The following is a 24,827-nucleotide window of genomic DNA, read 5'->3' as shown; positions in this document are numbered from 1 at the left end:
CACCTCACCACCCATCCACCAACCGTGTCCACACACCTGTCCATCCTCAGATGCACACACTTGCCCACCATCCATCCATCCACCTATCCAACCACTCGCCCACCTACCCACCATCATTTTGCCCTTCATCCTAACACCTGCTTGTCCACGCAGCCACTTATGAGCCCACTTACTAAACCACTTGTTTTCCCATTGTTGAAATCTGTTTGGGCTTTTATAAAAAAATACCATAGATGGTGGCTTATAAACAACAGAAACTTATTTTTCACACTTTTGGAGGATGGAGGTCGAAGATCAAGGCACCAGTAGATTTGGTGTCAGGGGAGGGCCTGCTTCCTGGTTCACAGATGGTGCCTTCTCACTGGGTCCTCACAGGGCAGGAGGGAGAGGGAGCCTTCTGGGGTACTAATACCATCCATGAAGCCTCCACCCTCACGACCTAATTGCCTCCCAAAGACTCCACCACCTGACACCCTCACATTGCGGATTGGGATTTCAACATAAATTTGGTAGGGGAGGGGAACACAGCCATTCAGACCCTAGCACTCGCCCACCCACTTGTCTAGCCACGTTCCATTATCTTCTCATTCACCACACCATCTGTTCATCTATCTACGCCTCTGGCCACTGGCCAGGCAGCCAACCAGCCACCTTGTATCCCTTATTGTCCACTCACTCTTGTCCATCCATCTGTCCAACATCCAATGAGTTCCTGCTGACAGCCAGGCCCTGCACTAGACAAGATCTTCAACATGCTGTGCCATGGGACTCATATGTGCTTGTCAAGTCCAGTCCCTCTCCTCTGGAAGCAGTCACCTCCTCTCCCACTTTACCTGTAGCACCCAAGGTGACAACAGTACCCTGATGGCAATTCTGTGCGTGCATCTTCAGTTCTCCCTCTTTAGACTGTGAGCTCCTTGAGGGCAGGGTCCAGACATGATGGTCTTTGTAGCTTCAGTCCCCATAGGAGCACACAGGAGGGCCCCAGGACTGTGGAGTTGAGAGCACACAGAGTAGGGTCCCTTTCTGGTTTGCATATTTACTCACTGTGTGACCTTGGGCAAGCTTCTTAAACTCTGGAGGGCAGGCTGGACATGTATTGATTCATTTGATTGAGGGGAGGGTAAAAGCTTACATTTTATGTATTCCTACCGTGTGCTCGGCTCCATACTGGGTGTTTGCAAAGACATTATTTCATTTAATGCTTATGAAGGCAGGTGATATTAGCATCTTCCTTTTGCATTTGAAGAAGCTGAGGCACAGAGGACAGCATCTTTTAACTGTTGTCACACAGCTATTAAGGGACTGAACTGGAATGTGATCAAAATTTGATTAGAGTCCAAAGTTTATCATTTCTACTGTAGCAGCCTGCCTTCTGCAATGGAAGCACTAACTCAGCTCCCACAAAGAGATCTACAGCCTGCTTCTCTCCTGTGGCTCAATTTGCATTTAAGGAAAAATGAGTGAGCAACGTTAGCCCAAAGAGGAGTGCTCATTTTTTGGAAATAAAATTTATCTTTAAACCTGGACAATCCATTTAAAATTACCTGGAACCTTAAATGATCTGAATTTTCTCAGGATTGTAGTAGTGTATTAATGGCTTCATCGGTGGTCTTAGTTGACCTTTTTACTGCTTTATCTTCCTATTCTCGCTGTCGTACATTTCCTGTTTGTTCTTCTTCCTTATGTTCATCAGATAAAAGGAAAACAAAGTGTATAACATTGGCAACTTGCTGTAATTTTGGAAAACAAGTGTGCATAGATGGAAATGTCATTTAAAATTCTCTCTGTAATTTTCCTAAACATAAGACTTTAGACTGTGGGCTTAAGTCCTTCTTCCCCCAATCTCTCCATTCATCCTATCTTCATCCTGTAAAAGTCGCAGTGGCCCAGGGGAACTGCACCTCACATGGGGCTCGGCTTTCAAGGCTGCACTGCAGGCTGCTGTGTACAGTTGCACTTCTCAGAAATAGCGACCTGCTATTTCTTGAAGATGGTTATCTGGGAGATAGCACGAGCACCTATGTATTTAGGAAGTACCTGCTCATGTCTTGGCCATTCTGTTTTCTCATGTAATCCTTAGGACAGCCTTGTGAGACAGGTGCTGTCTACCCACTGAACAGATGGAGAAGCTGAGACCCAGGAAGTTTAAGTGACAACATCATAGGCTCCAGCTGTTAAGTATCCTGGCCAGCAAGAGGACATGGCCAGAGCAGAGTCGTGACTTCTGCCTGCTGCCCGGACCTCGAGATCCTGGGGTCAGTTTGTTATTGAGGAGCCTGGGGCACCAGCAGTGGCTGGATTTAGTAGATTCTATGCCATCAGCTCACTGGATCCTTGTCATTGTGTGTCTGTGACCTTCTCAAGGTTTCATGCTTCCTCTTATAAAAGTCCCAGTGACCCAGGGGAACTGCACCTCATGTGGGGCTCAGTTCTTAAGGCTGTGCTCTAGGCTGGCCTGCACAGTCACACTTCTTTGAAAGCTCCGTAAGTTGCCCATCAAGTGTGGTCCCCAGCCACTTCTGCCTCGGTCTCTCATCAGCAGAGTAGCTGAGAAAGCAGAGTTGCAACTCAGGAACCTGTGGAGTGTAGAATGCTGAGCCTTCAACATTGGAGTGGAGCAAGATGCTCACACTCAGAGGTGCAGGCGGGAATGAGAGCGGAGATGATGGAGGATTCCAGCACAGCTCTGCCTCCTACCACCTGAGATGCTTTTGGGCAAGTTCCTGAATTCTCTGTGCCTCAGTTTCCCAAGTGTGAAATGGGATTAATACTGGGATGATGATAATACTAGTGCATCCTGATTGTGAGAATGAAATGAGAAAGCACAGGGAAAGCTCTTAGCTCAGTGTCCGGTATATTTTGAGTGATCAGTCAAATCTAGCTTCTGTCACTGTTAGCATCATCACACCATCACCATCACCACCATCACCATCACCATCACGTCATCACTATCACCATCATCACCAACATCACCATCACCATCACCACCACCATCACTATCGCATCATCACCATCACCATCATCACCATCACATCATCACCACCATCACTATCTTCACCATCACCATCATCAGATCACCATCATCACTATCATCATCATACCATCATATCATCACCATCACCATCATCATTATCATCACCAGTACCATCACCATCATCATCACCATCACCATCATCACCATCACATCATCATCACCATCACCATCATCACATCATCATCACCATCACCATCATCACCATCATATCATCACCATCATCATCATCACCACCATCATCATCACATTATCACCATCACCGTCATCACCATCACCATCATCACTATCATCACCAGCACCATCACCATCATCACTATCACCAATCACATCATCACCATCATCATCACCATCATCACCATCACCACTACCATCACCATCACCATCACATCATCATCACTATCATCACCATCACCACCATCATCACCATCACATCATCACCATCACCATCATCACCATCACCATCATCACTATCATCACCAGCACCATCACCATCATCACTATCACCATCACATCATCACCATCATCATCACCATGATCATCACCATCACTGTCTTCATTATCATCACCATCACCACCACCATCACCATCACCATCATATTATCAGCCCATCACCATCATATCATCATCACCATCACCATCACATCATCACCATAATCACCATCACCATCACAGTCACAATCACCATCACCACCACATCATCATCACCATCACCATCATCACCATTACCATCACATCATCATCACCATCACCACCACCACCATCATCACTATCACCATCGCCATCACTGCCATCACCACCATCACCACCAACATCACCATCACCACCATCACCACCACCATCATCACCATCACCATCACAATCACCACCACCACCATCACCATCACCATCACCATCATCACCATCACATCATCACTATCATCACCATCACCACCACCATCACCATCATTACCATCACCATCATCACTATCACCATCACATCATCACCATCATCACCATGATCATCATCACCATCACTGTCTTCATTATCATCACCATCACCACCACCATCACCATCACCATCATATTATCAGCCCATCACCATCATATCATCATTGCCATCACCATCACATCATCACCATAATCACCATCACCATCACAGTCACAATCACCATCACCACCACATCATCATCACCATCACCATCATCACCATTACCATCACATCATCATCACCATCACCACCACCACCATCATCACTATCACCATCACCATCACTGCCATCACCACCACCACCAACATCACCATCATCATCATCACCAACATCACCATCACAATCACCACCATCACCATCATCACCAACATCACCATCATCATCACCACCATCGCCATCATCACCATTACCACCCTCATCACTATCACCATCACCATCACCATCACCATCACCATTGCCACCCTCCTCCTCATCTCTTCCTGGGCTTGTGCTCATCTAGTAGGATGTTGAGTAAATCAACCTCACTACCTATATTGTAATTTTCTCTCTCTTGGCTTTTTATTTGTTTTTCCTGAGGGCTTCTCTTGGACCGGAGTAGGTTAGATGTGAGTGTAATTTATCACCATTGAGCTGCCTGCATGGCTGGTGGGAGCTCAGGCCAACAGGTCCCCGGGGTGGACAGGGTATGTGGTCACCAGCTCCTATACCCAGCAGCCTGTGCATAGGCTGGGGAGACTGAGAGAACTGCAGTGGCCTTGTGCAAAGGGCCATCTGTGGGCGGCTCTCTGGGCCGAGGAGCTGAGAACCTTTACCTGGGTCTGCTGCAGGGCAGAGCAGGTGGGTGAAGCCCCCTGGCTGGCAGAAGACCTGGGATGTGAGAGGAGGCGAGGGGAAGGGGCTGGCTTTCATCTTGGGAGCTGTCCATCTGTTACTCACTTAATCCTCAAGCAACATGGCCAGGTAGGTGTCCTCCTGTCTGCTTCATAGAGGAGGCAGAAGGCTCAGAGATGCAGTGTCCTGTCCAGGGTCATACAATCAAGGAGCGAGGCCCCGATGTAATTCCCATTCCCTGCCTTTCCTTTCATATCCACCCAGCCTCCTGGGTTGGGAGTTTCCCAGAGGCAGCGGTGGGTGCTCATGCAGCTGACAGCCGCCCTCCAAAGGCATGGGGATGGCACCAGCAGCGACCCTGAGTCAGGCTGCTGGGGCTCTGAGCCCACCTGGCGGGGGGAAGCTCTGGGGCAGGAGAGCATTGTCTGAGTGGGCAGGAGGGGCCCCAACAAGCCACAGGTCTGGTGACACAGTGTGACAGCGGCAGGCAAGGTGTGCCCAGCTGGCTTGGAGCTAACTGCTGCAGGTAAGGGCCAGGTCACCCAGGGTATTCCCAAGGCTGCAGGTTGGGCCCTGAGGAAACAGGCAAGGCACAGCGTGTTATTTTCCTGGGGCTGCTGTGACAAAGTACCTCAAACCTGCTGACTTAAAACTGCAGACATTCATTCTCTCCTAGGTCTGGGAGCCAGAAGTCGGAAATCAAGGTGGCAGTGGGGCCATGCTTCCTCCTGAGACTCTAGGGGACAGTCTGCTCCTTGCCACACCCAGCTTCTGGTGGCTTCTGGCAATCTCCGGCTTGCAGACGCATCACTCTGATTTCTGCCTCCATTTTCTCTTGGCCTCTTTCCTCTGTGTGTCTGTTTCTGTGTCTCTTCTCTTCTTATATGGACACCACATCTTTATTGGATTAGGATCCAGCCTAATCTAGTATGGCCTCACCTTAATTTGATCACATCTGCAAAGACAGTATTTTCCAACTAAGGCCACACTCTCAGGTACTATTTCTTTTGGGAAGGCACAATTCAACCCACTCCACAAAGTTATGTGGCAGATGACGGCTTATGGTCTCTTCTCCTCCTCCAGGTATTCCCTGACCAGGAGTTTCCTCTCCAGGTATTCCCTGACCAGGTCCCTCACATGCACTGCTGTCAGTGCTGGGCTGAGCCTCCTGAGGGCAGGGCTGGGGCTGGGTGCGCTCTGCCTTCCCGGTGTTTGCTGAGTGCCGCAGGCACACTGACATGCTATACATTTATTCATTCATTCATTCATTTACTTCCACCAAAACATGCATCTTGCAAGACAGGCACTGTCCTCTTTATTTTCTGCTGGATTCCCAGCACTAGCACAGTCCTTGGCACGGAAGAGGTGCTGGGTGAATATTTATTAAGTGCAAGGAGGGAGGAGGGAAGATAGCACTGACTCTCAGTTACTGGAGCCTGTGTGGGTTCAGGCCCCTTTTCAGCCCTGTGAGGTTGCAAACAGATGATTTGGCTTCTCGGCTCGTTTAGGACACTAGTTTCTTGGGACATGCCACCTCCCCTGTGGATTTCTACTGGGTGAGAAATAGCGGCAGTTGCCTCCCTGGTGGTGTCAGAGGGAAGAACCCAAGAGACCATAATTGCAGGACCCCACTGAACAAACGCTGGATCACATTCTCAGCATAAAATATCATGGAGCACAAACTCCTGACCTAAAGTGGCCAGCCTGTCCAACATGGTGAAACTCTGACTCTACTAAAAATACAAAAATTAGCTAGGCGTGGTGGCATGCACCTGAAATCCCAGCTACTTGGGAAGCTGAGGCAGGAGAATCGCTTGAACCCGGTGGGCAGAGGTTGCAGTGAGCTGAGATCGCGCCATTGCACTCCAGCCTGGGCGACAGAACGAGACTCTGTCTCAAAAAATAAAAGAAAAAATGTCATTGGGAATCAGCGATTCTGCCTTCTAGCAATCTAAAACCATGGCCCTTGAAAAACCAGGTTAGGAGAATTTCGACTAGCAAGAGGCTTGCTTTGGCTGTGTGTATCCATTTTATCATTGCTTTTGTATTTCTGGTATCGCTTGCTCTAACTTCTGGTGGGCTCTCCTGCCACTTACCGATGGGTTGTCCTTGGAGGGGACTCAGCACCGCTTCCTAATAACATTCCTTTGGGGATAGGGGTTTTAACGGATGAGTTTTGGGGGGACATGAAAATTCAGACTGTAATATGGTGGGACCAGGATTTGCCCTTTGGTGGGCTGATCCCATTAGCTGTGTCCCACGCCCTGTTCCTTCAGTAAATACTGGTCAACAGGTCAACAGTCAGGATTTGATGGTACCCACTTGGTGCGTGTTCTTGGCTCCAGTCTGAGCTCAGTACAGGGGCTGGGGAGTGAGACAAGACCCTGCCCCACAGGATGACAAAACAGATTGGGTGAAGGGGGTAGGGGCAGAGGAAAGGCAAGGAAATGAGCCCTGTGGAGTCCGTGGGTCACTGGGGGAGGACCCTGGTGTTGGAGTGGGGGCTGGACCCAGGCTGCAGCGTGTGACAAGGCTGCCAGACTCTGTCCATCTCTCAGAGGGAAGCCGATGCCCCACAAACAGCATCTTGAGGTCAAAAAGGGCTGCCTGGAAAGGAAGAATTCCTCCTGAGAGGGCCACTGGGAAATATGAAGCACCAGCCAGCCACCAGCTCTCAGGTTGAATGCAGCCTGGAATTTAAAAATTAAAGTGTTAGAACTCATCGCTAAGGAAACTGCAAAGCCAGATGCGGCCCTTCGTGTCTTGGTGGAAATTGCATGAGCCTCAGTGGCCCATGGCTCTGGCTTCCAGGCCTTTGCACATCTGTGAAGTTGCAGAGTCCAGAGAGCATTGCATGCTGTGTGACTGCCCAAGGCTGCCAGTGCATCTTCAAAGGACTGGGAGTGACCCAGGAGGACTGAGAGCCACACACAGGTCTTCAGCACCTTGCTCTGGACAACGGTGGTGACTGTCAAAGGATCTCCCTCCATAAGCACCCCGCCATGGCTGCCCACGGCCTCAGGATCAAGTTCAACTTCCTATCCACGGCATTCAAGGCCCCTGGTGTCCTGCTCCTTCAAGCTCAGTCCCCCGTATGCCACTTCAGTCACACTGAGCTGCAGGTCCCTGAATGTGCCAGGCTCTTCTGCATTGTAAGCTTTCCCTGTGTCTGGAAGCTTCTAGTGCCCATCCCCACTCAGGCTGTTGGAAAGCCTTGCTACTTTCTCTTTATTTGTTGGGAATGTTGCTTCCTCTGGAAGACTTCCCTGATCTCACATCAGCTCAGTGCCTCCGTGGTGACACGAGCCACCTCTGGTGGCCCTGATGTTCACTGTGCCCAGATGCCCACCCCCTCCGCTGTGAGCCCCTCATCATCAAAAACTGATTCACTTTAGCTCCATTCCCAGTCCCTGGCCACGAGCTGTGAAATGCTTGATGAGTGAGTGCCTTGATGCATCAGTGAAGTTATTTGCTCCAGTGCCCATGCGAAAAGGAAGCTTCTAGCTGAAGGGACTGCTTCACAGTGGCAACGCTCGGAAGTGAGGCATAGAATTGGGGAAATGGTGGGGAGGGTCTAGTCCCAGAGATGTGTGCCACAGATAGAAAATCATCACGAAAGCTGACTTTCATCAGCTTTTGGAGTGCTTATTGCCTGCCCGGTGTGGTAAGGTGTGGCGTTCTCCACAACAAGCTTATGAGGTGGTAGAATTATTGATACTCATTTTGCAGAGAAGGACACTGAGGAAGGGAGGTAAAGTCACTTCCCCAAGGAAGTGGAAGCAGCAGTATCTGAAAGGAGGCACAGGCTTGGCCCCACCTGCAGTGACCCCTCGGCTATGTCTGATGTGCCCTGGGAGCCGTGGTGTGAACTATGGCAAGGGCAGTCATTATAGGAATGTGTTTCCTTTGCTTCATACTCACAAAGCACTTTCCTAAACAGGAACTCATGGACCCTGCAAGGTAGCCGGGGCAGTGCCCTGTCCACAAACCTGTAGTCTGGAGGATTCCTGTAACTTGCCTAGGGTCATATGCTTCCTCCTGAGGTCACATGTTTCAGAGCAGGTCACTTGGAACCTTGATCCCCAGAGGAACGGGCCACTGCAAGGACAAACCCTGACATGGGGAGGAGTTTGGGGACAGGGTTTCTGCTCAGGGTAAAAGGAAGTAAGAACCATTCATAGTTGACAAGACAAACGTGATTGATCTGCAGATGGATCTGAATGCCTTACCGTGAGCGTGCACTGGGCACCTGCCATGTCCCAGCCACAGTGAGCCAGGCATGAACCTTGCCCTCCAAAAGCTTATAGAGGAGACAGACAGGTGCAAACCATGACACTACAATGATGCTACGGCAGAGGGCAGCACAGGGCTGTGCCTGGCCTGGAGGGTCCCAGAGATGCTCGTGCAGAGAGATGAAAAGCCAGGCTCTTAAAAAGTCCTTGTCCGCTGTCATCCCAGAGCTGAGATCACGATCCAGTGTCAGGGGTTTTAGGAGTTACTGGATGATCCCACCAGCCTCTGTGCCCTGGCAGTGTGCATAGAGTGACCCCTGGTGGCAGCTACGTGAATCTCTTTGTTGTTGGGTGAATTGCAGGCAGCCTTGCTCACTGCTTGCTTTTGTGCAGTTTTTTGCATTTGTTTCTCACTCCAGCAGCAAGCAAGAGCTTTTTAAAAAACAGTGTTAATAATGTCAAAAAATAAAACAGGCAAAAGGGATGAACATGCAAATAATATAAAAGGAAGTACAAAATGGCCAGTGGTCTTATTAAAAAAAAATATGGTCAGCTCCATTAGTTAAAAAGTAACACCAATGAGAAAAACTTCAGGATCCCATTTTCTTCTGTATATCTGTCAAAGGTTAAAAGGGCCTGCAGCCATGTGGTGTTTGAACTATCAGGAGTATAAATGAACACATCCCTTTGGAAGGGCTGTCAACCAATAAGTATTAAGTGACTTTAAAAAAGATCTGTGCCTGCGTCTCAGCCATTTGACTTCCACAAATATATCCGAAAAGTGATCGGAGGGTGCAGAAGAGTCATGTACAGTCATGTTTATCTCAGCTGTGCTTATAGTTGGTAAAAATTCAAAACAACCCAACTGCCCAATAAGAGGGAATTGATTTGATCTGGAACTATCTCCCTTTTTTCCTCTCCCTTATAGCAGAGAATATTAGTTAGCTATAAAAACCACACTGCAGAAGATCCTGTAGAGAAATGATCCTTCTATATCATTAAATGCAAAATTCACAAAGTAAAAATTTACATTTTGTATAAATAGAACTTTCGCAATGTCTATGCATAGAAAAAAGCCCAGAAGGGCCTCTAACACGTTCGTGTTTATGCCTGGATATCCTGATATTTCTCATTTTCTTCTTTTTGCTTATAATTGCACATGAAAGCTGGGTCCAGACTAAGTTACAGGCAAATGTTTTCTTGAGGGTTGGAATGTAGGATGGACTGATAGAGCAGGCAGGGAGAGAGAAAGTTCCGGATCAGGTTTAGAAACCTGAGCTCTGCTTCTGTTCTCCCATCGACTTACTGTGTGACCTTGGACAAGTGGCTCACCCTCACTGAGTACTGCCTTCACTGGTTGTGACATGAAGGAGTAAACTAGACAATGGGCAATGTTTCAGTACAGCGCTGTCTTCTAGGTTGTCTCCACTGGGTGTCACCTCCTCGAGGCGGGGATCTAGGTGTGTTTATCCATGGCTGTGTCCCCAGCTCCAGAACAGGGCCTGCCACATAGTAGGTGCTCAGCGAGCATTTGTTGAATTGCATTGAAGTCAGCCTGGGTGTGATAACAATCCAAAAAATACACCACCAGTGACCATTTCTATCTTCTGCGCTATGGAGAGGCCTCCACGCTGCCTCCCCAGCCTCCTCCTTTTTCTATTTATCTAGTCCTTCCTCTTCCTTTGACTTCTCTCTCTTCCTGCTTTCACTTTGAATTTCTGTCTCTTCCTTTCCCTATCCTATTCCCTCTCCTTTTCCTTTGTCATTCACCTTCTTTCACTTCCTTTCTTTGATGCCTTCTTTCTCTCTTTCATTTTCTCTTTTCCCTCTCACTCCAATGATGATTTTAAGCAGCTGACAAATGTGCAATTCTGGTTGAGTGGGAACCAAATGAATAAAGACAAGAGGCAGCTGAATAGGACCGTGAGAACGTGGACAGCTGCAGCAGCCAGCCAGGCCCTCTGGGTGCAGGCAGGTGGCCGTCAGGACAGGATGCCGCTGCCCAGGCCCTCTAGGTTAATAGGTTTGGGTTGAGGCTCCTGCACTGGTTCTTGTTTAAAGCTTCTGGGTGACTCCATGATGTGGCCCGTGCTGAGGCCCCTGGCCTATGAGAAGAAATGGACAAGACCCAAACCATCATACAGATCAACAGGAGGCCACCAACCCAGAGTGGGAGGAGATGAAAGCCAAAGAAGGCCTCAGTAAGGATCGGCCTTTAAGCAGGTCCCAGAAGGGGAGGAGGGTGGGAAGAGAGGTCCAGACAATGTGCAAAGGCTCTGAGGTGTGGGGAGAAGAGTCCCTTCCAGGAGCACAGACATGGGTGGTGGTAGCGGGATGAAGGTGGGGGCAGTGAGGCTGGCGGGGGGTTCTCTTTCAATGTAACAGGAAGCGTCGAAGGGTGAGAAGCAGGAAGCAACCAGATCCAGTTTCCATTTTAGTGCCATCGCTGGGGGCTGAGTGGTGCGTGGAAGGGAGGGGCCGGGAGCAAGAAGCAGAGAAAGCTTTGCCTGCAGCAGGCAAGCGATCAAGGCCCCTCCGAAGAAGGATGCACCAGCCAGGTGGCAGGAACAGCATATGGGAAGGTGCAGAGGCCAGGGAGACCACGGACTCACTGGGGCAGGCAAGCAGGTTGCTGTGAGGGGAAGCTGGCGCAAAGCTGCAGAGGTGGGAACAAGGTGCCCAGGCAGCAATGACAGCCCATAGATGGGCACCAGCACCTAATTTCAGCTTTCATGCTGACCCTGTAGCCAGAGGGGAGCCAAGGGAAGCCTGGGTGATCAGCGGGTCTCCCTGGTAGCTGCAAGAAGAACCTGAAGGAGGTAGGAGGACCAGCCAGGAGTCCGATGCTGGGTCTGCTGAGAGAAGGTGAGGACCTGGGGAGCACGTGAGAAGGGGACAGGGCACTTACCTGTTCACTTCTGTTTCCTCCTGGCCTAGAACCACACCTGGCACACAGTAGGAGCCTAATAAATGTTTTCTGAATGAATGCACTCGTAAATCTAAAACATCTACTTTTCCTCAGGTTCTATGTGTCCACCCAATGATGAAACATTTATTAAGCACCTACTGTATACAGGCTAGGGTGAGGGTGCAGACAAAATGAAGCCAAGTTCTCCTCCTAAAGGAGCCCGCGGTCCAGTGGAGTAGGTAGGTGAGCCAGCCAACAGCGCCGGGCTGGAGCACCGTAGTGGAAGCAGCCGGGGCTGTGGGAACCCAGAGGAGACCTGTGCCCAGCCCCTCGTGGGTGGTGGGTGACAGCTGAGTTTTTTTTTTTTGGCAGTCCCACAACTCTACCCTGTAGCAGGGGGGAAGGAGCTGCCTCTGAATTATCCTGATCTGCAGCAGGGCGGCAGCTGGGGAAGCTCCACACTGTGGAGAAGTCCAGGGGACAGGGCGCTGCCAAGGTACCGGGCAGTCGCATTTGGAGCTTATTGACAGTTGAAGGACGGGACGGTCCAAACCCCCTGGAAGACACCCCCCTCCCTGGGTGGGACATGGAAGGAACCTCTGCACAGGAAGGTGCCTTCTTCCAGGGTGCCCTGGGCTGTGTTCAGGGTGACTCACTGCCCCCACCCAGGGAGGAGGCCCTGGACCCCTGCACAGGAAGGGTGGAGCTGGGAGCCTTTGGTGCCCTTTAGGGCGGCAGTCCTCAACCTTTTTGGCACCAGGGACTGGTTTCATGGAAGACATTTTCTCCATGGGCAGGGGGTTGTGGGGGATAGTTTCAGGGTGAGACTGTTCCACCTCAGATCACCAGGCATTAGTTAGAATTTCATAAGGAGCACCCAACCTAGATCCCTCGCTTACGCGGTTCACAATAGGGTTTGCGCTTCTATGAGAATCTAATGCCGTTGCTGACCTGACAGGAGGCGGAGCTCAGGCGGTAATGCCTGCTCACCCGCTGCTCACCTCCTGCCGTAAGGCCCAGGTCCTAACAGGCCACGGACTGTACCAGTCTGGTCCATGACCCTGCTGTAGGGGATCTGGGTGCTTCTTGGCTGGACAGACACACTCCTCCGAGGACTGAATGCTGCCCTCGTTGTCTGTGGACAGGAGTCCGAGTGCTAAGAGGGGGCAGTTTGGCCTGGTGAACCAAAAGCACAAGACCGGGGCCGTGCTGCCAGGCTGTGAGCTCTCTGCCCTCTGAGCCTCAGTTTCCTCACCTATGGAAGGGACTCAAGCTCCCTGCTGGGGAGGGGCCCCTGGGGATGGGCTTGGAGTGTACACTTCAGCCAGGACACTGATGGCTCCTGACTTCCTCTGTCTTCCTCCAGGACGCTCTGGGCTGTGTTCAGGGTGACTCACTGCCCCTGCCCAGGGTGGAGGCCCTGGACCCCTGCAGAAGCCAAGACTGGCAGAGCTCCGTGCGGTCCGATGATGCCCCCGGACAAAGGGCCCCAGCAGGTGCGCGGGTACTGCGGTGCATGGAGGACGGGTCCCGGGCAGCACCCACTGAATGGCTGGCTCACTTCCTCCTCATCGTGTCCCGATGACGCAGGGGCAGGGGGTGGTCCCCCCTCTCTACAGACAAGAATCGAGGCTCAGAGAAGTAGGGTCCCTCTCTCAGGGTCACACAGCTGCTGCAGGCGGGATCAGAGTATGCAACTTCCACCAGGGGCCTTTGGCTCGGGCTCAGCTGAACACAGGCTCACACCCTTGGCCCTCGGGAGGGTGCCAGCCAGTGGGCCTCACAGGCCAGCAGGTTGGCAGCAGGGACATGCTTTCACAGAAGTCCATATGATGGCCAGGAGCCGTCCTGTCCCCTCACTTCCCAGGTGACACCTCCAGTGTGAGGCAGTGAGAATCGCACTTGGCAGGTCTGGAAGCTGCTGAGGCTTAGAAGCCTCTTGTCCCTGATGTGAACCAATATCTCTCTCTCTGGTTTTTGTTTGTTTGTTTGTTTGTTTTTGTTTTTGTTTTTGTTTTGAGATGGAGTCTCGCTTTGTCACCTAGGCTGGAGTGCAGTTGTGTGGTCTCGGCTCACCGCAACCTCAAGCTCCCGGGTTCAAGCTATTCTCCTGCCTCAGCCTCACAAGTAGCTGGGATTACAGGCTCCCACCACCACGCCTGGCTAACTTTTGTATTTTTAGTAGAGACAGGGTTTTGCTATGTTGGCCATGCTGGTCACGAACTCCTGGCCTTATGTGATACGCCTGCCTCAGCCTCCTAGAGTGCTGGGATTACAGGCATGAGCCACCGCACCCGGCTTGAGCCAATATCTCATAACAGCCTCAGCCATGGCTTCCAGAGCCCCTGCACTCAGGCAGCCTGACAACCATGGCAGCCAACTGGGCATCTGTGGTTTATTTCCAGCCCTCCAACCTCAAGGGCTGTTAGGGATGGCGTTATCCCGCGTATGTGTAGCACAGTGGTGCTGCTGACTGATGCAGCCAGCGCTCTCCCTTTATCTCATTTCTGGGGAGCAGAGCTGCCACGTCGACCCAGGGCAGATGTGTCCTCATGCCAGCTGTGCAGGGCTGGGGTGAGGCTCATACCCTGTTTGACAGATGAGGATGCTGAGGCTTAGAAAGATTTGGTGGATTTTGTCCCATGCAGGAGTCTGTGGGCCGCAGAGGTGGCATGGAGCCCTGGGGTCTCTGCCCACCTGCTGTTGGCTGTTTCACGTCTCTGAGCCTCAGCTTCCTCCCCTGACCAAGGTGCTGGTGGTCATCAGTCTGTCCTTGGGAGGCTCACAGTCGGGGGTGGCGGGGGTGCCATCTTACCCAAGCCCAGGGGACATGGTCCCTAGAGGCAATCATGCAGAGTCCCTGGGAGCGTCTTTGTAACCCCCAGGGTCTTGTTGCTTTCCAGGCCAGTCCCCGGAGAGGCCCTGCACCTGGAGCTGCATCAGGCCTGGCCGGGCCTCTTCTGTTTTGGCTCCAGGCCCAGAGACCACAAGCGAGCTCCCCGGAGACTTGGCGGGATCCAACCGTGAACAGGTGATGCCAGAGGCTTTCTGCGAGTGTGTGCAGTGCCCCGGGTCCCCTCAGCCCTGCCTCATGCAGGCTATGTAGCCACCCGCAGGAGGTGGGAGGGGTAAAGAAGCTCCAGGTCTGGAAGAACATTCTGGAAGTAGTTGAGAGAGAGATTTGAGGAGAGGAAATGAAACATCCTGAGATCTGGATGGGGAGTGGGGAGGAAGGGGGTTAACTGGGTGCCAGGCCTGGGCTGCCATGGAACAGGCTTCATCTCGTTGACACCTCCTGACACCCACGAGGCATTGCTGCCACCTCTGCTCTGGAGAAGAGATGAGACTCCAAGGGCTGCTGTGACTCCCCAAGGCCCCCAGCTTGGAGGTGGACTCCGAGATCCAGGCTCGACGGCCCACACTGCCCCATGCTGGCCCTGAGGGTCAGGAGCCTGCGCCCCGACCCACCTCCCGCGGCTCACTCTGAGGCTGAGGCAGTCGTAGCCTTTCTCCACTTCCATCTTCTCGACCCTGAGGAACAGAGCTGTGCTGGGACCCGCGAGCCTGGCTGTGGTTGTGTGGTTCTAAATAGAGAGGCCCTCCGTTATATCTTTATTCATTCATGTCCCGCTCACGATGCATCTCTTATTTTTGCTGTTGGATGTCACATCCCTATATGCCCCGCTCCTCACCGCCCCCTAAGGGCAATGTCTTAGAACATGGAGGTGGCCTATTTGACAGGTGAGGTAGCTGAGGCTCCAGCAGGTTAAGGAACTTGCTCAAGGTCACACCCAGGATTGAAGCCAGGTCTCTAGGTCTGTACCTCTCTGGGGCAAGTGCTGTTTTCTCTGTGGGCAGCTGGGAAGTGCCTTGGTGTCTGGATTCAAGGACATCGCAGACAAAGGCAAAGACAACAGAGGATGGGGTGCTGCCCACTGGCAGCTCCAGGGAGCAGGGATGCAGTGGCCCCTCCAGGCAGGGGCAGCAATCCTGGCCTTCAAGCCCCCTCTGCCTGAAGGGGCTCCCCTGCTGGTATGTCAACCTCCAAAGGCTCAGAGCCCCTCTGTCCTTTGAGATGCTCCCTGTGTCCTTCTCATCTGTGTCTTTAGACCCGCTGAGCCTCTCCCAGCTATTCTAGGGGCTCCACCTAGAACTGCCTGCAGCCTGCCAGGTCTGGGAGCAGCCCCTGGGGACTCACAGTGAGCCTAGCTCAAGGCAAATTTCATCCTCAGGCCTCCCTCAGCCCAGCCGGGGCCTCTGCTTTGAGCTGGGCTCCTCCTCTCTGGATAAACACATTGAATAAGTGAAGATAAAAATACATTAAAAATATGGAGGAAACACCTCCTGTGTGCCCAGCACTGTTCTAGGCCCAAGAGTTGAACAGAGATGAAGTCCTGTCCTCAGGGAGTGGACGGCTTGCACCAGCCCCATCCACGACAGCCTTCTGCAGCACTGCTCAAAATCTGCGTCTGTGCTGCCCAAGACGGTAGCCACAAGCCACACGGGGCTAGTGCCACCGCAGAACTGAATGTTAACCTTGATTTAATTACTTGACATTTTAGGAGCTCCATGTGGCCCATGACTAGTGGATTGGATGGGGCAGGGCTATAGGGGGAGTTAGATGATATAGACAGAAATATGTAATATGGTGTGAGGGCATGGAGGGTGCTGTGGGAGAAGATGACGTGGGGTGGATGGCCTGAGAGTGAGGGAGGGCGGTCAGGGAGGGCCTTCTCAAGGAAGTCACATTTGCATTGAGATGTGAATGAAGCCAGGGAGTGAGCCATGAGGGCATCTGGGGGAAGGATGTTCTGGGCAGAGCGAAGAGCATGTGCAAAGGCCCTGGGGCGGTACCAGCTGTGTCCTGTGTGGGAAAGAGCTTGTCCTCTGTGCAGCTGGTGAGGAAACACGGAGAACCCCAGGAGGTGAGTGGGGGTGGGGGTGCTCAATGGAGGAAGGTGCTGTTTCACACCTCATCTTCTCTCTCCATTCGTAGCTTACTCTGGCAGAGCCCAGCTTGGATGAACAGATTCTTCTCCTGGTCTGTGGCTGCCCCCCAGGGGAGTGCTTGGACGAGTCAGTCCTCCCCATGGACCTGGCCCCGATTTCAGAGAGTCTAGCGGCTGACCGGGCTGCAGAGGCCTCTCTCCTGGTGCAGACGTCCGCACTCCCTCTCTGGGAGCCGGCTGGGGACTCCACTTCCTGGCCACCACTGCTGCTCCAGGAGGTTCCCTCAGATGGACAACAAACCCAAGAAGAGTTGGTCACCAGGTCCCCGCCTCCTCCCAAAGCCACAGGACACCCCGGCTGGGATTGTCACCAGGCAAGAGGCCGCGGAGCCTCCCTCTCCCACGAGGACCCCCACGTTTCAAATCAACGATTTCCCAAAAAACACCCCAGGGATCTGAAAGACACTTGGAACAATGGAGGAGGAAGCCCAGCGGGGAGAACTGAAGACGGGGAGGCAAGGGGGACTTTGGGCAGGAAGGCGAAAATCCCTGGTGACAAGCACCAGCTGAGTCAGGAAAGCCGTCAGAACCTGAGCTTGGAGAATGGGGCTGGAGCCGCAGAGGACGTGCAGGGCCAGAATGGGGCTTCAGAGACTAAGGCCGCCGCCTGCCGCCCTGGGCCTTGGCAGGAGTTTTTGATGCCTCTTCTACAGGGGGAGGCCTCAGTATCAAAGGAGGGTCCCGAATCCCTGAGAAGGAGGGAAAGGGTGGAAGGATATGTCTGGGGTCTCCGAGGAGGACTGTCACCAGAGAAGGAGGAAGCAGCGCCCCTAGCCACCTTCTCCAGGGCTCGCGAGACCACAGAGCCGTGGCCAACAGACAGTCCGCTCATTGCAGGGAGAGGCAGAGCCATTGGGAGGACAGCCAGGGGCAAGGAGGAAAACCAAGTGTGGCTTGGAAATGCTCCGCTTCTGCCAGGAGAAAGCCTGGAGGACAAAGGGCTGGAGGAGGAGGAGGAGGTGCCGCATCAAGAAGCGTCCAGTCCGGGATGCAGGCGTGCCCCCGAGGAGCCTGACTCCCAGGAACATGACAGCAAGGAAATGCGTTTTTTCGTGGGAGAGACAGGTTTGCCACTGTTTCCCAGATTTGCCTTACCAGCTGACGGGGGCGAGCCCACTGGTCATGGTCATCCACAGGCTGTGAGCAAAGGACACGACAGGTGTGCACTCACAATTGATGAGCTTGCACAGGCGGTGGAGGCTTGTTTCCAGCAGCTGTCCGCCCTGCAGCCGGGCAGCAGGGGCTGGCAGCGCTCAGCCTCTGCGTGTGGGGGAGAGAACTGGAGCTTTGCTCGGAAGTGGCACAGTGGCGGGGACAGAGCTCACTCTCAGCAGGTTTGGGGAAATCAGGGTATTTGTTCCGACGAAGAAGCAAAGTCTAAAGAGAGTGGTGAAGGTGATAAGCCGGGAAAGACCACGGCCCTGGGCACCAGCGAAGTTCCTGATAACCCAGGGACACTGCCTGATTGGGCTGAAGCCAGCCCAAACCCTCCACAGGGGCCCGCTGAGCCCTGGGGTGCCCTCGAGAGAGTGAGGAGCAGGTTTCGTCAGCTCATTTCTGGATTGAAGAAACAGAGAAGCCAGATTTTACACGACAACACCAAACTTCACGGAGACCAAGAGAGGTTCCATGAAAGAGTGTGCGCCCTTGAAAGAGAGAGAGAGAGAGAGGTGACAAAAATATCCAGGCTCGAGCGGGATAACCGCAGGCTGGTAGAGGACATCTCTCAGTTAAAGAAAGAACTGGACCAATATTTACAGGCCATCTCTGACCTTGAAGACTGCAATGGGAAGAGTTACGGCAAAATTTTGGACCTTGAAGAGGAAAATGAAAAACTGAAAGGGAATCTGGGTCAACTCCAGAAAGTCATGTCTGAGAGTGTCAGGAAATCCAAAGACACGATGGAGCAAGTCACCCTGGAAAACTGGAAGCTCCAGACGCTGATCTCGAAGCTTGGCGTCAGTTATAAAGGGCTCATAAAGGATATCGTGCTAGGAATAGAAGACGTGATCCGGGCCTTAAGCGGGGAGAACGAGCACCTTCTACGCAGGGTCCATGTCCTGGAGAGGGAAGTCACCTTGCAGAGGAGCATGGATCAGGGGCGTTTGGTTAGGGGAAGGGAGCACCTCCAGGGAAAAGCCGAGATGCATGCTGTAGACAAAGAGGTGCAGGTGACTCCACTCACAGGACAGCTGCTTTCAAGAGCTTGTGGATCAGCCTTGGAAGAGGAAACGAGTCTGGTTGCAGGGCAGACAGGACCTTCCACAGGCATCAGGAATTCCAGATGCGGTGCTGATTCTCCCCCTCCATCACTGGTCTGGAGAAACGCTGGTGTAGCCAATGCCCTGCAAGATGTCGGCAGAGCAAGAGTGAAAGAAGCACATTTGGAGAAAGACGAGAAGAGGCCCAGGTGTTCTGAGGCTCAGGGGCAAGCTCTGAGGTCCCCGAGCAATGGCCCTGCGGTAGGTTGGGTCTGCATATCTGCTTACTCATCACACGTGACTCTGTTCCAGGGGCCACCCCATTCACTTATGCAATTCACCAGAGTCCTGTGAGGGAGGTACAATCATTATCCCCGCTTACCAGATGAGAAGAGATTGGTACAAAGAAAATAGAGAAATGCAGTCACTGCAGTCGCACAGCCAGTGAGGGATGGAGCAGGGACTCACACCTGGGCGCTCTGGTCCCGGGATCTCTGTTCCCACCTGCCATGGGAGATTCAAGCCTGCCCCTCTTCTTAGGCTCCAGGAGGGCACCTAGGGGGTGTTCACACTTTAAGATCAGATCTTGCATTTTCCAACCCTCGGGTTTTTCAAGTGGCCCAAGTCCTAATTCTGTACATTGGGTCTTGAAAGTTGCAGTGAAAAGAACAGTGGACTGTAGAGCATGAGAAAACAGGGTTCCAACCTGGCTCTGTGCTTGCAGAGCTGTGACTTTTAGGCCACATGCAGACTTCTCTGAGTCACTCTCCTCATCTGTGGACAGTTCTTGACTGTTGGGAGTCCTGGGATAAAACACTCATAATGTTCCTATGGTGGCCATGTGTGGGATATTTACACCCTGTGTAAATATGTGTAGGATATTTAGCGTTGAGACCCTGGCATTCATTCATTCCATTTTTCTATCTCTGTTTCTTGGTCCCATCTCACTCCACCCTCTCTCCCTCCTTTCCCCTCTCTGTGTCTCCTTCTCTATCTCTCCATCTTTCTGTCTCTTGCTGTCCCCCTCCTGCCTCCCTTTCCCTCTTTCTCTGTCTCTCTCTTCCTTCTTTCCTTTCTCTCTTTCCTCCCTGCCCCCAACAATTTTATTAATCATTTCAAAGAATCTGTTTTTAGTTTTATTAATTTTATTTATTGTTTATATTTTACTTATTGGTTTCTTCTTCGATTTTTATTTTATTTTTATTTTTATTTTTGAGACAGAGTCTCGCTCTGTCACCCAGGCTGGAGTGCAGTGGCGGGATCTTGGCTCACTGTAACCTCCACCTCCGAGGTTCAAGCAGTTCTCCTGCCCCAGCCTCCCAAGTAGCTGGGACCACAGACACATGCCGCCATACCCCGCTAATTTTTTGTATTTTAGTAGAGACAGGGTTTCACCATGTTGCCCAGGCTGGTCTCGAACTCCTGAGTTCAAGCAATCTACCCACCTAGGCCTCCCAAAGTGCTAGGATTACAGGTGTGAGCCACCGTGCCAGGCCTCATTATATTCTTTCTTCTACTTTCTTTTGATTTAATTTGCTGTTCTTTTTCTTGCTTCTTGTGTTGAAAACTTAGGTCATTGATTTTCAGCTGTTCTTCTTTTGCAATCTATGCAATTAAAGCTATAAATTTCTCTCTAAGCATCCCACACATTTTGAGATGAAGTCTGTTCAGTTCAAAATAGTTTCTAAGGATTCGAGATAAGGAATATGTATTGCCTATCTACTATGTGCCAGGAAATTTATATACTATCATTTATTCCTCAAAATTGCCTCAAAATGACATTGTTAGGGCCAGGTGCGGTGGCTCACGCCTGTAATCCCAGCACTTTGAGGGGCCAAGGAGGGCGGATCATGAGGTCAGGAGTTCAAGACCAGCCTGACCGATATGGTGAAACCCCATCTCTACTAAAAATACAAAAATTAGCTGGGCGTGGTGGCATGCCCCTGTAGTCCCAGCTGCTTGGGAGGCTGAGGCAGGAGAATTTCTTGAACCTGGGAGGTGGAGGTTGCAGTGAGCCAAGATTGTGCCACTGCACTCCAGCCTGGGCAACAGAGCAAGGCTCCGTCTCAAAAAAAAAAAAAAAAATGACATTGTTATAGCTAGCCCTATTTTATTGATTTAGGAATTAAAGTCCAAGAGGATGAAAGAAAAACAAGCAACAACAACAGCAGCAAAAAACCTAAAATAGCTTCTAATTTCTATTATGATTTCTTCTTTGACCCATGGGTTATCTAGAAATATGTTGCTTAATTTCTAAGCATCTCTGTAATTTTTCAGTTAATACATTTGTCCTTTATTTCTAGTTTTATTTCATTGCTGTTAGAAAGCATACAGTATATTATTTTAGTCTTCCGAAATTTGTTGAGACTTGTTTTATTGACCGGGTTATCGTCTGTGGCCAACGGTATATCCCACATGCCCTTGTAAAGAACGAACATTGTTTGATTGTTGCATATCAATTAGGCCAAGCTGGTTAATTGTCCTAGCCAAATCTCTTCTATCTTTGCTGATATGTTGTCTATTTGTTTTGTCATTAACCAAGACATGTTTTAAAATCTTCCATTCTGAGTGTGCATTTGTGTATTTCTCATTTTAGTTATGTTATTTAAAAATCTATATATGATAATGTTCTTTAATTTTTATTTATTTATTTTTGAGATGGTGTCTCGCTCTGTCACCCAGGCTGGAGTGTGCAGTAGTGTGATCTCAGCCCACTGCAACCTTTGCCTCCCGAGTTCGAGTGATTCTCCTGCCTCAACCTCCCAAGTAGCTGAGACTACCGGCACCCACCATCATGCCCAGCTAATTTTTGTATTTTTTAGTAGAGATGTGGTTTCACCATGTTGGCTAGGCTGGTCTCAAACTCCTGACCTCAGGTGATCCACCGGCCACAGCCTCCCAAAGTGCTGGGATTATAGATGTGAGCCACTGTTCCCAGCCAATTTATTTTATTTGTTTACTACTTTTTCTATTTGTCTCATCTGTTCTGTTTTCTTTTATTCTTTCTTTCCTCCCTTTGTTTTTGGTATTAATTATATATTGTTATTTATTTTTCTTCTCCATTAGCTTATGTTTTAGTGTTATTCTTTTAGTGGTTACCCTCAGCGTTTCAAAATGTATCTAGTAATTATTTAAATTTACTTTAGCTTTTTTACCATGTCCCGATTAATGCAAAAATTTTTCAGTAGTTTAATTTCATTTATTCTCTTTTTACTTTTTATTATTTATTTTTGTTATATATTACTTCTATGTAGAATAAATCTTATAAGTCACTGTTATTTAAAACAATCGTATCTTTTTCATCTACCCATATCTTTACATGTTCTTGTGCTGTTCATTCTTTCTTACTCTGTGGCTCTGATTTCCTTTTGCCTTAAGAACTGTGGGTTTTTTTGTAGTGAGAATTTTCTGGTGATTAATTTTCTCATATTTCTTTTTATGAAAACAATTTTTTAACCTTCATTAAATTTTTTTCTTCCCATTGGATTCTGAATTTTAGGTAGCCAGGTATTTTGCTCTTTTGGCTCTTTAAAGATCTCATTCCATTGTCTTCTGCCTCTCATAGTTTCTGTCCAGAAATCAGTCGTAATTGTCAGTTTTTCTCCCTCACTCCCCCTGAAATAGATGTGTTGTTTTATCTCTGACTACTTTTGTAATTTCCTATTTATCCTTGAGTTTTGGCAGTTTCACTATAATGTGCCTAGATATGGTCTTATTTGTTTTTGTCCTGCTTGTTTTTATTTATTGTTTTTTGAGCTTCTCAAACTTGTGTAGTTATGTCTTTTTATCAGACTTAGAAAATTCTTGAACATTATTTCTTCAAATATTTCATTCTGTTCTATTTTTCTTTCCTCTCCTAGAAATTCAGACTTTTTGGCTCTCTCTCTCACATCTTTCAAAAATCCTGTATCAGTTTTAAAAATGTGTGTTCCTGTTTGGATTTTCTGTTGACCTTTTAGTTCACTAATCCTGTATTCTACCGTGTCCCATCTTCTGTTAAATCTATTCAATGATTTCTTAATTTCATTTATTGTATTTTACAGTTCTAGAATATCCATTTTATTATTTTAAAAAGAGATTCTGGTTCTCTGTTGAGATAGTCCATCTTCACATCCATTTTCTTTATTTTTCCTATGTTTTAAAAAATATATAGATCATAATTATTTTGAAGACCTTGAGGTTTTTTGTTTGTTTGTTTTGCTGCTAACACCAATATTTGGATCATCTCTTTGCCTGCTCCTACTGACTATTTTGTTTATTGGTTAACAGTTGCATTTTTCCACTTCTTCATGTCTAGGAATTTCAAAAACTTTTATGTTGGACATCGTGTATGTTATGAAGATTCCTGATTATTGTCTTTCTCCAAAGAATGTTGAGTGAATTTTATTCTGACAGATAGTTGCATGATCAGCAGATCATCTTATTCTTGTGTAGGCCTATTTAAGTTTTGCCCTCAGACCTAGTAGGGCTTGATATTACTCCTAAGGTGTGGCCCTTGCTCTTAGGGCATGGCCTGTCAGTGATATCAGCTGAGTTCCACAGCATTCACCAAGTCCTCTCCATTTTGGCTTTGCCAGAACTCTGCCATCTTCTCAGAAGTGTGTGACCTGTGACATCTCATCACCAATTAACTTCCAAGCTGCTGTTCTTTGCAAGGCTTAGAGTCTTCTACTGTGTCACATAGCTTATGATTCAGCCAAGGACCCAAGGGACATTTCTAGGACAGTATTTGGGCTTTTATTCTCTGCAACTCTCTCTTCCCTGTGACTTTGTCCCACAAACCCCAGCAGTCTTAGCATCCCTAAACTCCAAGCTCTATTTCTCCATCTAGCAGGACCACCACTTTCAGCTTGGGCTCTATTTTCAGCACCTTTGTTTGGAAAATGTTTCAGAGAGAAACCTAGGGAAAATGTGGAGCCTGCCTTGTTGTGCATGCTTTTTCTTAAGGATTGTGGCCCTGTACTAGTCATCTTCCAATGCCTGCAAAGCATTACTTGTATATATTCTCCCCAGATTCTATAGTTGTCCAATACCAGTGAGTAGGAGTGTGGAAATCTGAGGAGTTGAATGTTGAGCTGAGACTTTGAAGGTTAGAAAAGAGCAGCAAGGAAGAGCATTCCAGGTAGAGGGAAAAGCGAGTGGCCAGGCCTTGAGGCAGGACAGAGGCTGGCTCATTGGAAAAACAGAAAGTAGCCAGCGTGGCTGGATTCCAATGGCAAGGAGGGGTGTGGTGTGAAATGAGGTTGGAGAAGCTGTCACAAGGCAGGTTGCAGAAGGTTTGCAGGCCCTTGTTTGGATCTTTTCTAGATGTGGTAGGAAGCCATCAGAGGGTTTTGAGCAGAATGATGTGACCCAGTTTATACTGTGAAAAGATCTGTCTGCTCCAAGAACAATGGTTCGGGTGGATTGAAGGAGAACAGTTGAGAGGAGTTGGTGGCTGGATAGCCAAGAGGTGACACTGGGGTTGAGGAATTTGCAGTGAAAACTGGAGCTGGAGTCCATGGGACTTGGTGATGGACCGGAAGTCACCAACACCTGATGTGTTACTCTTTGACCTAAAACCCTCTGTGGCTTCCTACTGCACTGGGCATGAGATCCAAACTTCCTACAGTGAGCAGTGTTCTGGCCCCTGAGACCCTCGG

At 49.8% G+C, this 24,827-nt stretch overlaps 1 protein-coding gene across 2 annotated transcripts in view; it reads left to right on the top strand.

The window, feature by feature from the left end:
- The window catches only part of C20H4orf50 (chromosome 20 C4orf50 homolog), a 67,505-nt gene that overhangs the window by 16,728 nt on the left and 25,950 nt on the right, over positions 1-24,827 (top strand). For both annotated transcript variants that reach the window (XM_030801075.1, XM_030801076.1), the window contains 3 exons: positions 13,342-13,471; positions 14,879-15,006; positions 16,972-19,446. In XM_030801075.1, the coding sequence (XP_030656935.1) occupies positions 13,342-13,471; positions 14,879-15,006; positions 16,972-19,446 (2,733 nt within the window). The remainder of the gene's footprint in view (positions 1-13,341; positions 13,472-14,878; positions 15,007-16,971; positions 19,447-24,827) is intronic.

This window comes from Nomascus leucogenys, chromosome 20 (genome assembly GCF_006542625.1).
Source record: "Nomascus leucogenys isolate Asia chromosome 20, Asia_NLE_v1, whole genome shotgun sequence".
In the NCBI taxonomy this organism is placed as follows: Eukaryota; Metazoa; Chordata; class Mammalia; order Primates; family Hylobatidae; genus Nomascus; species Nomascus leucogenys.
The sequence above is the reverse complement of the archived record's forward strand: the minus strand, read 5'-3'. Positions and strand labels throughout refer to the sequence as shown.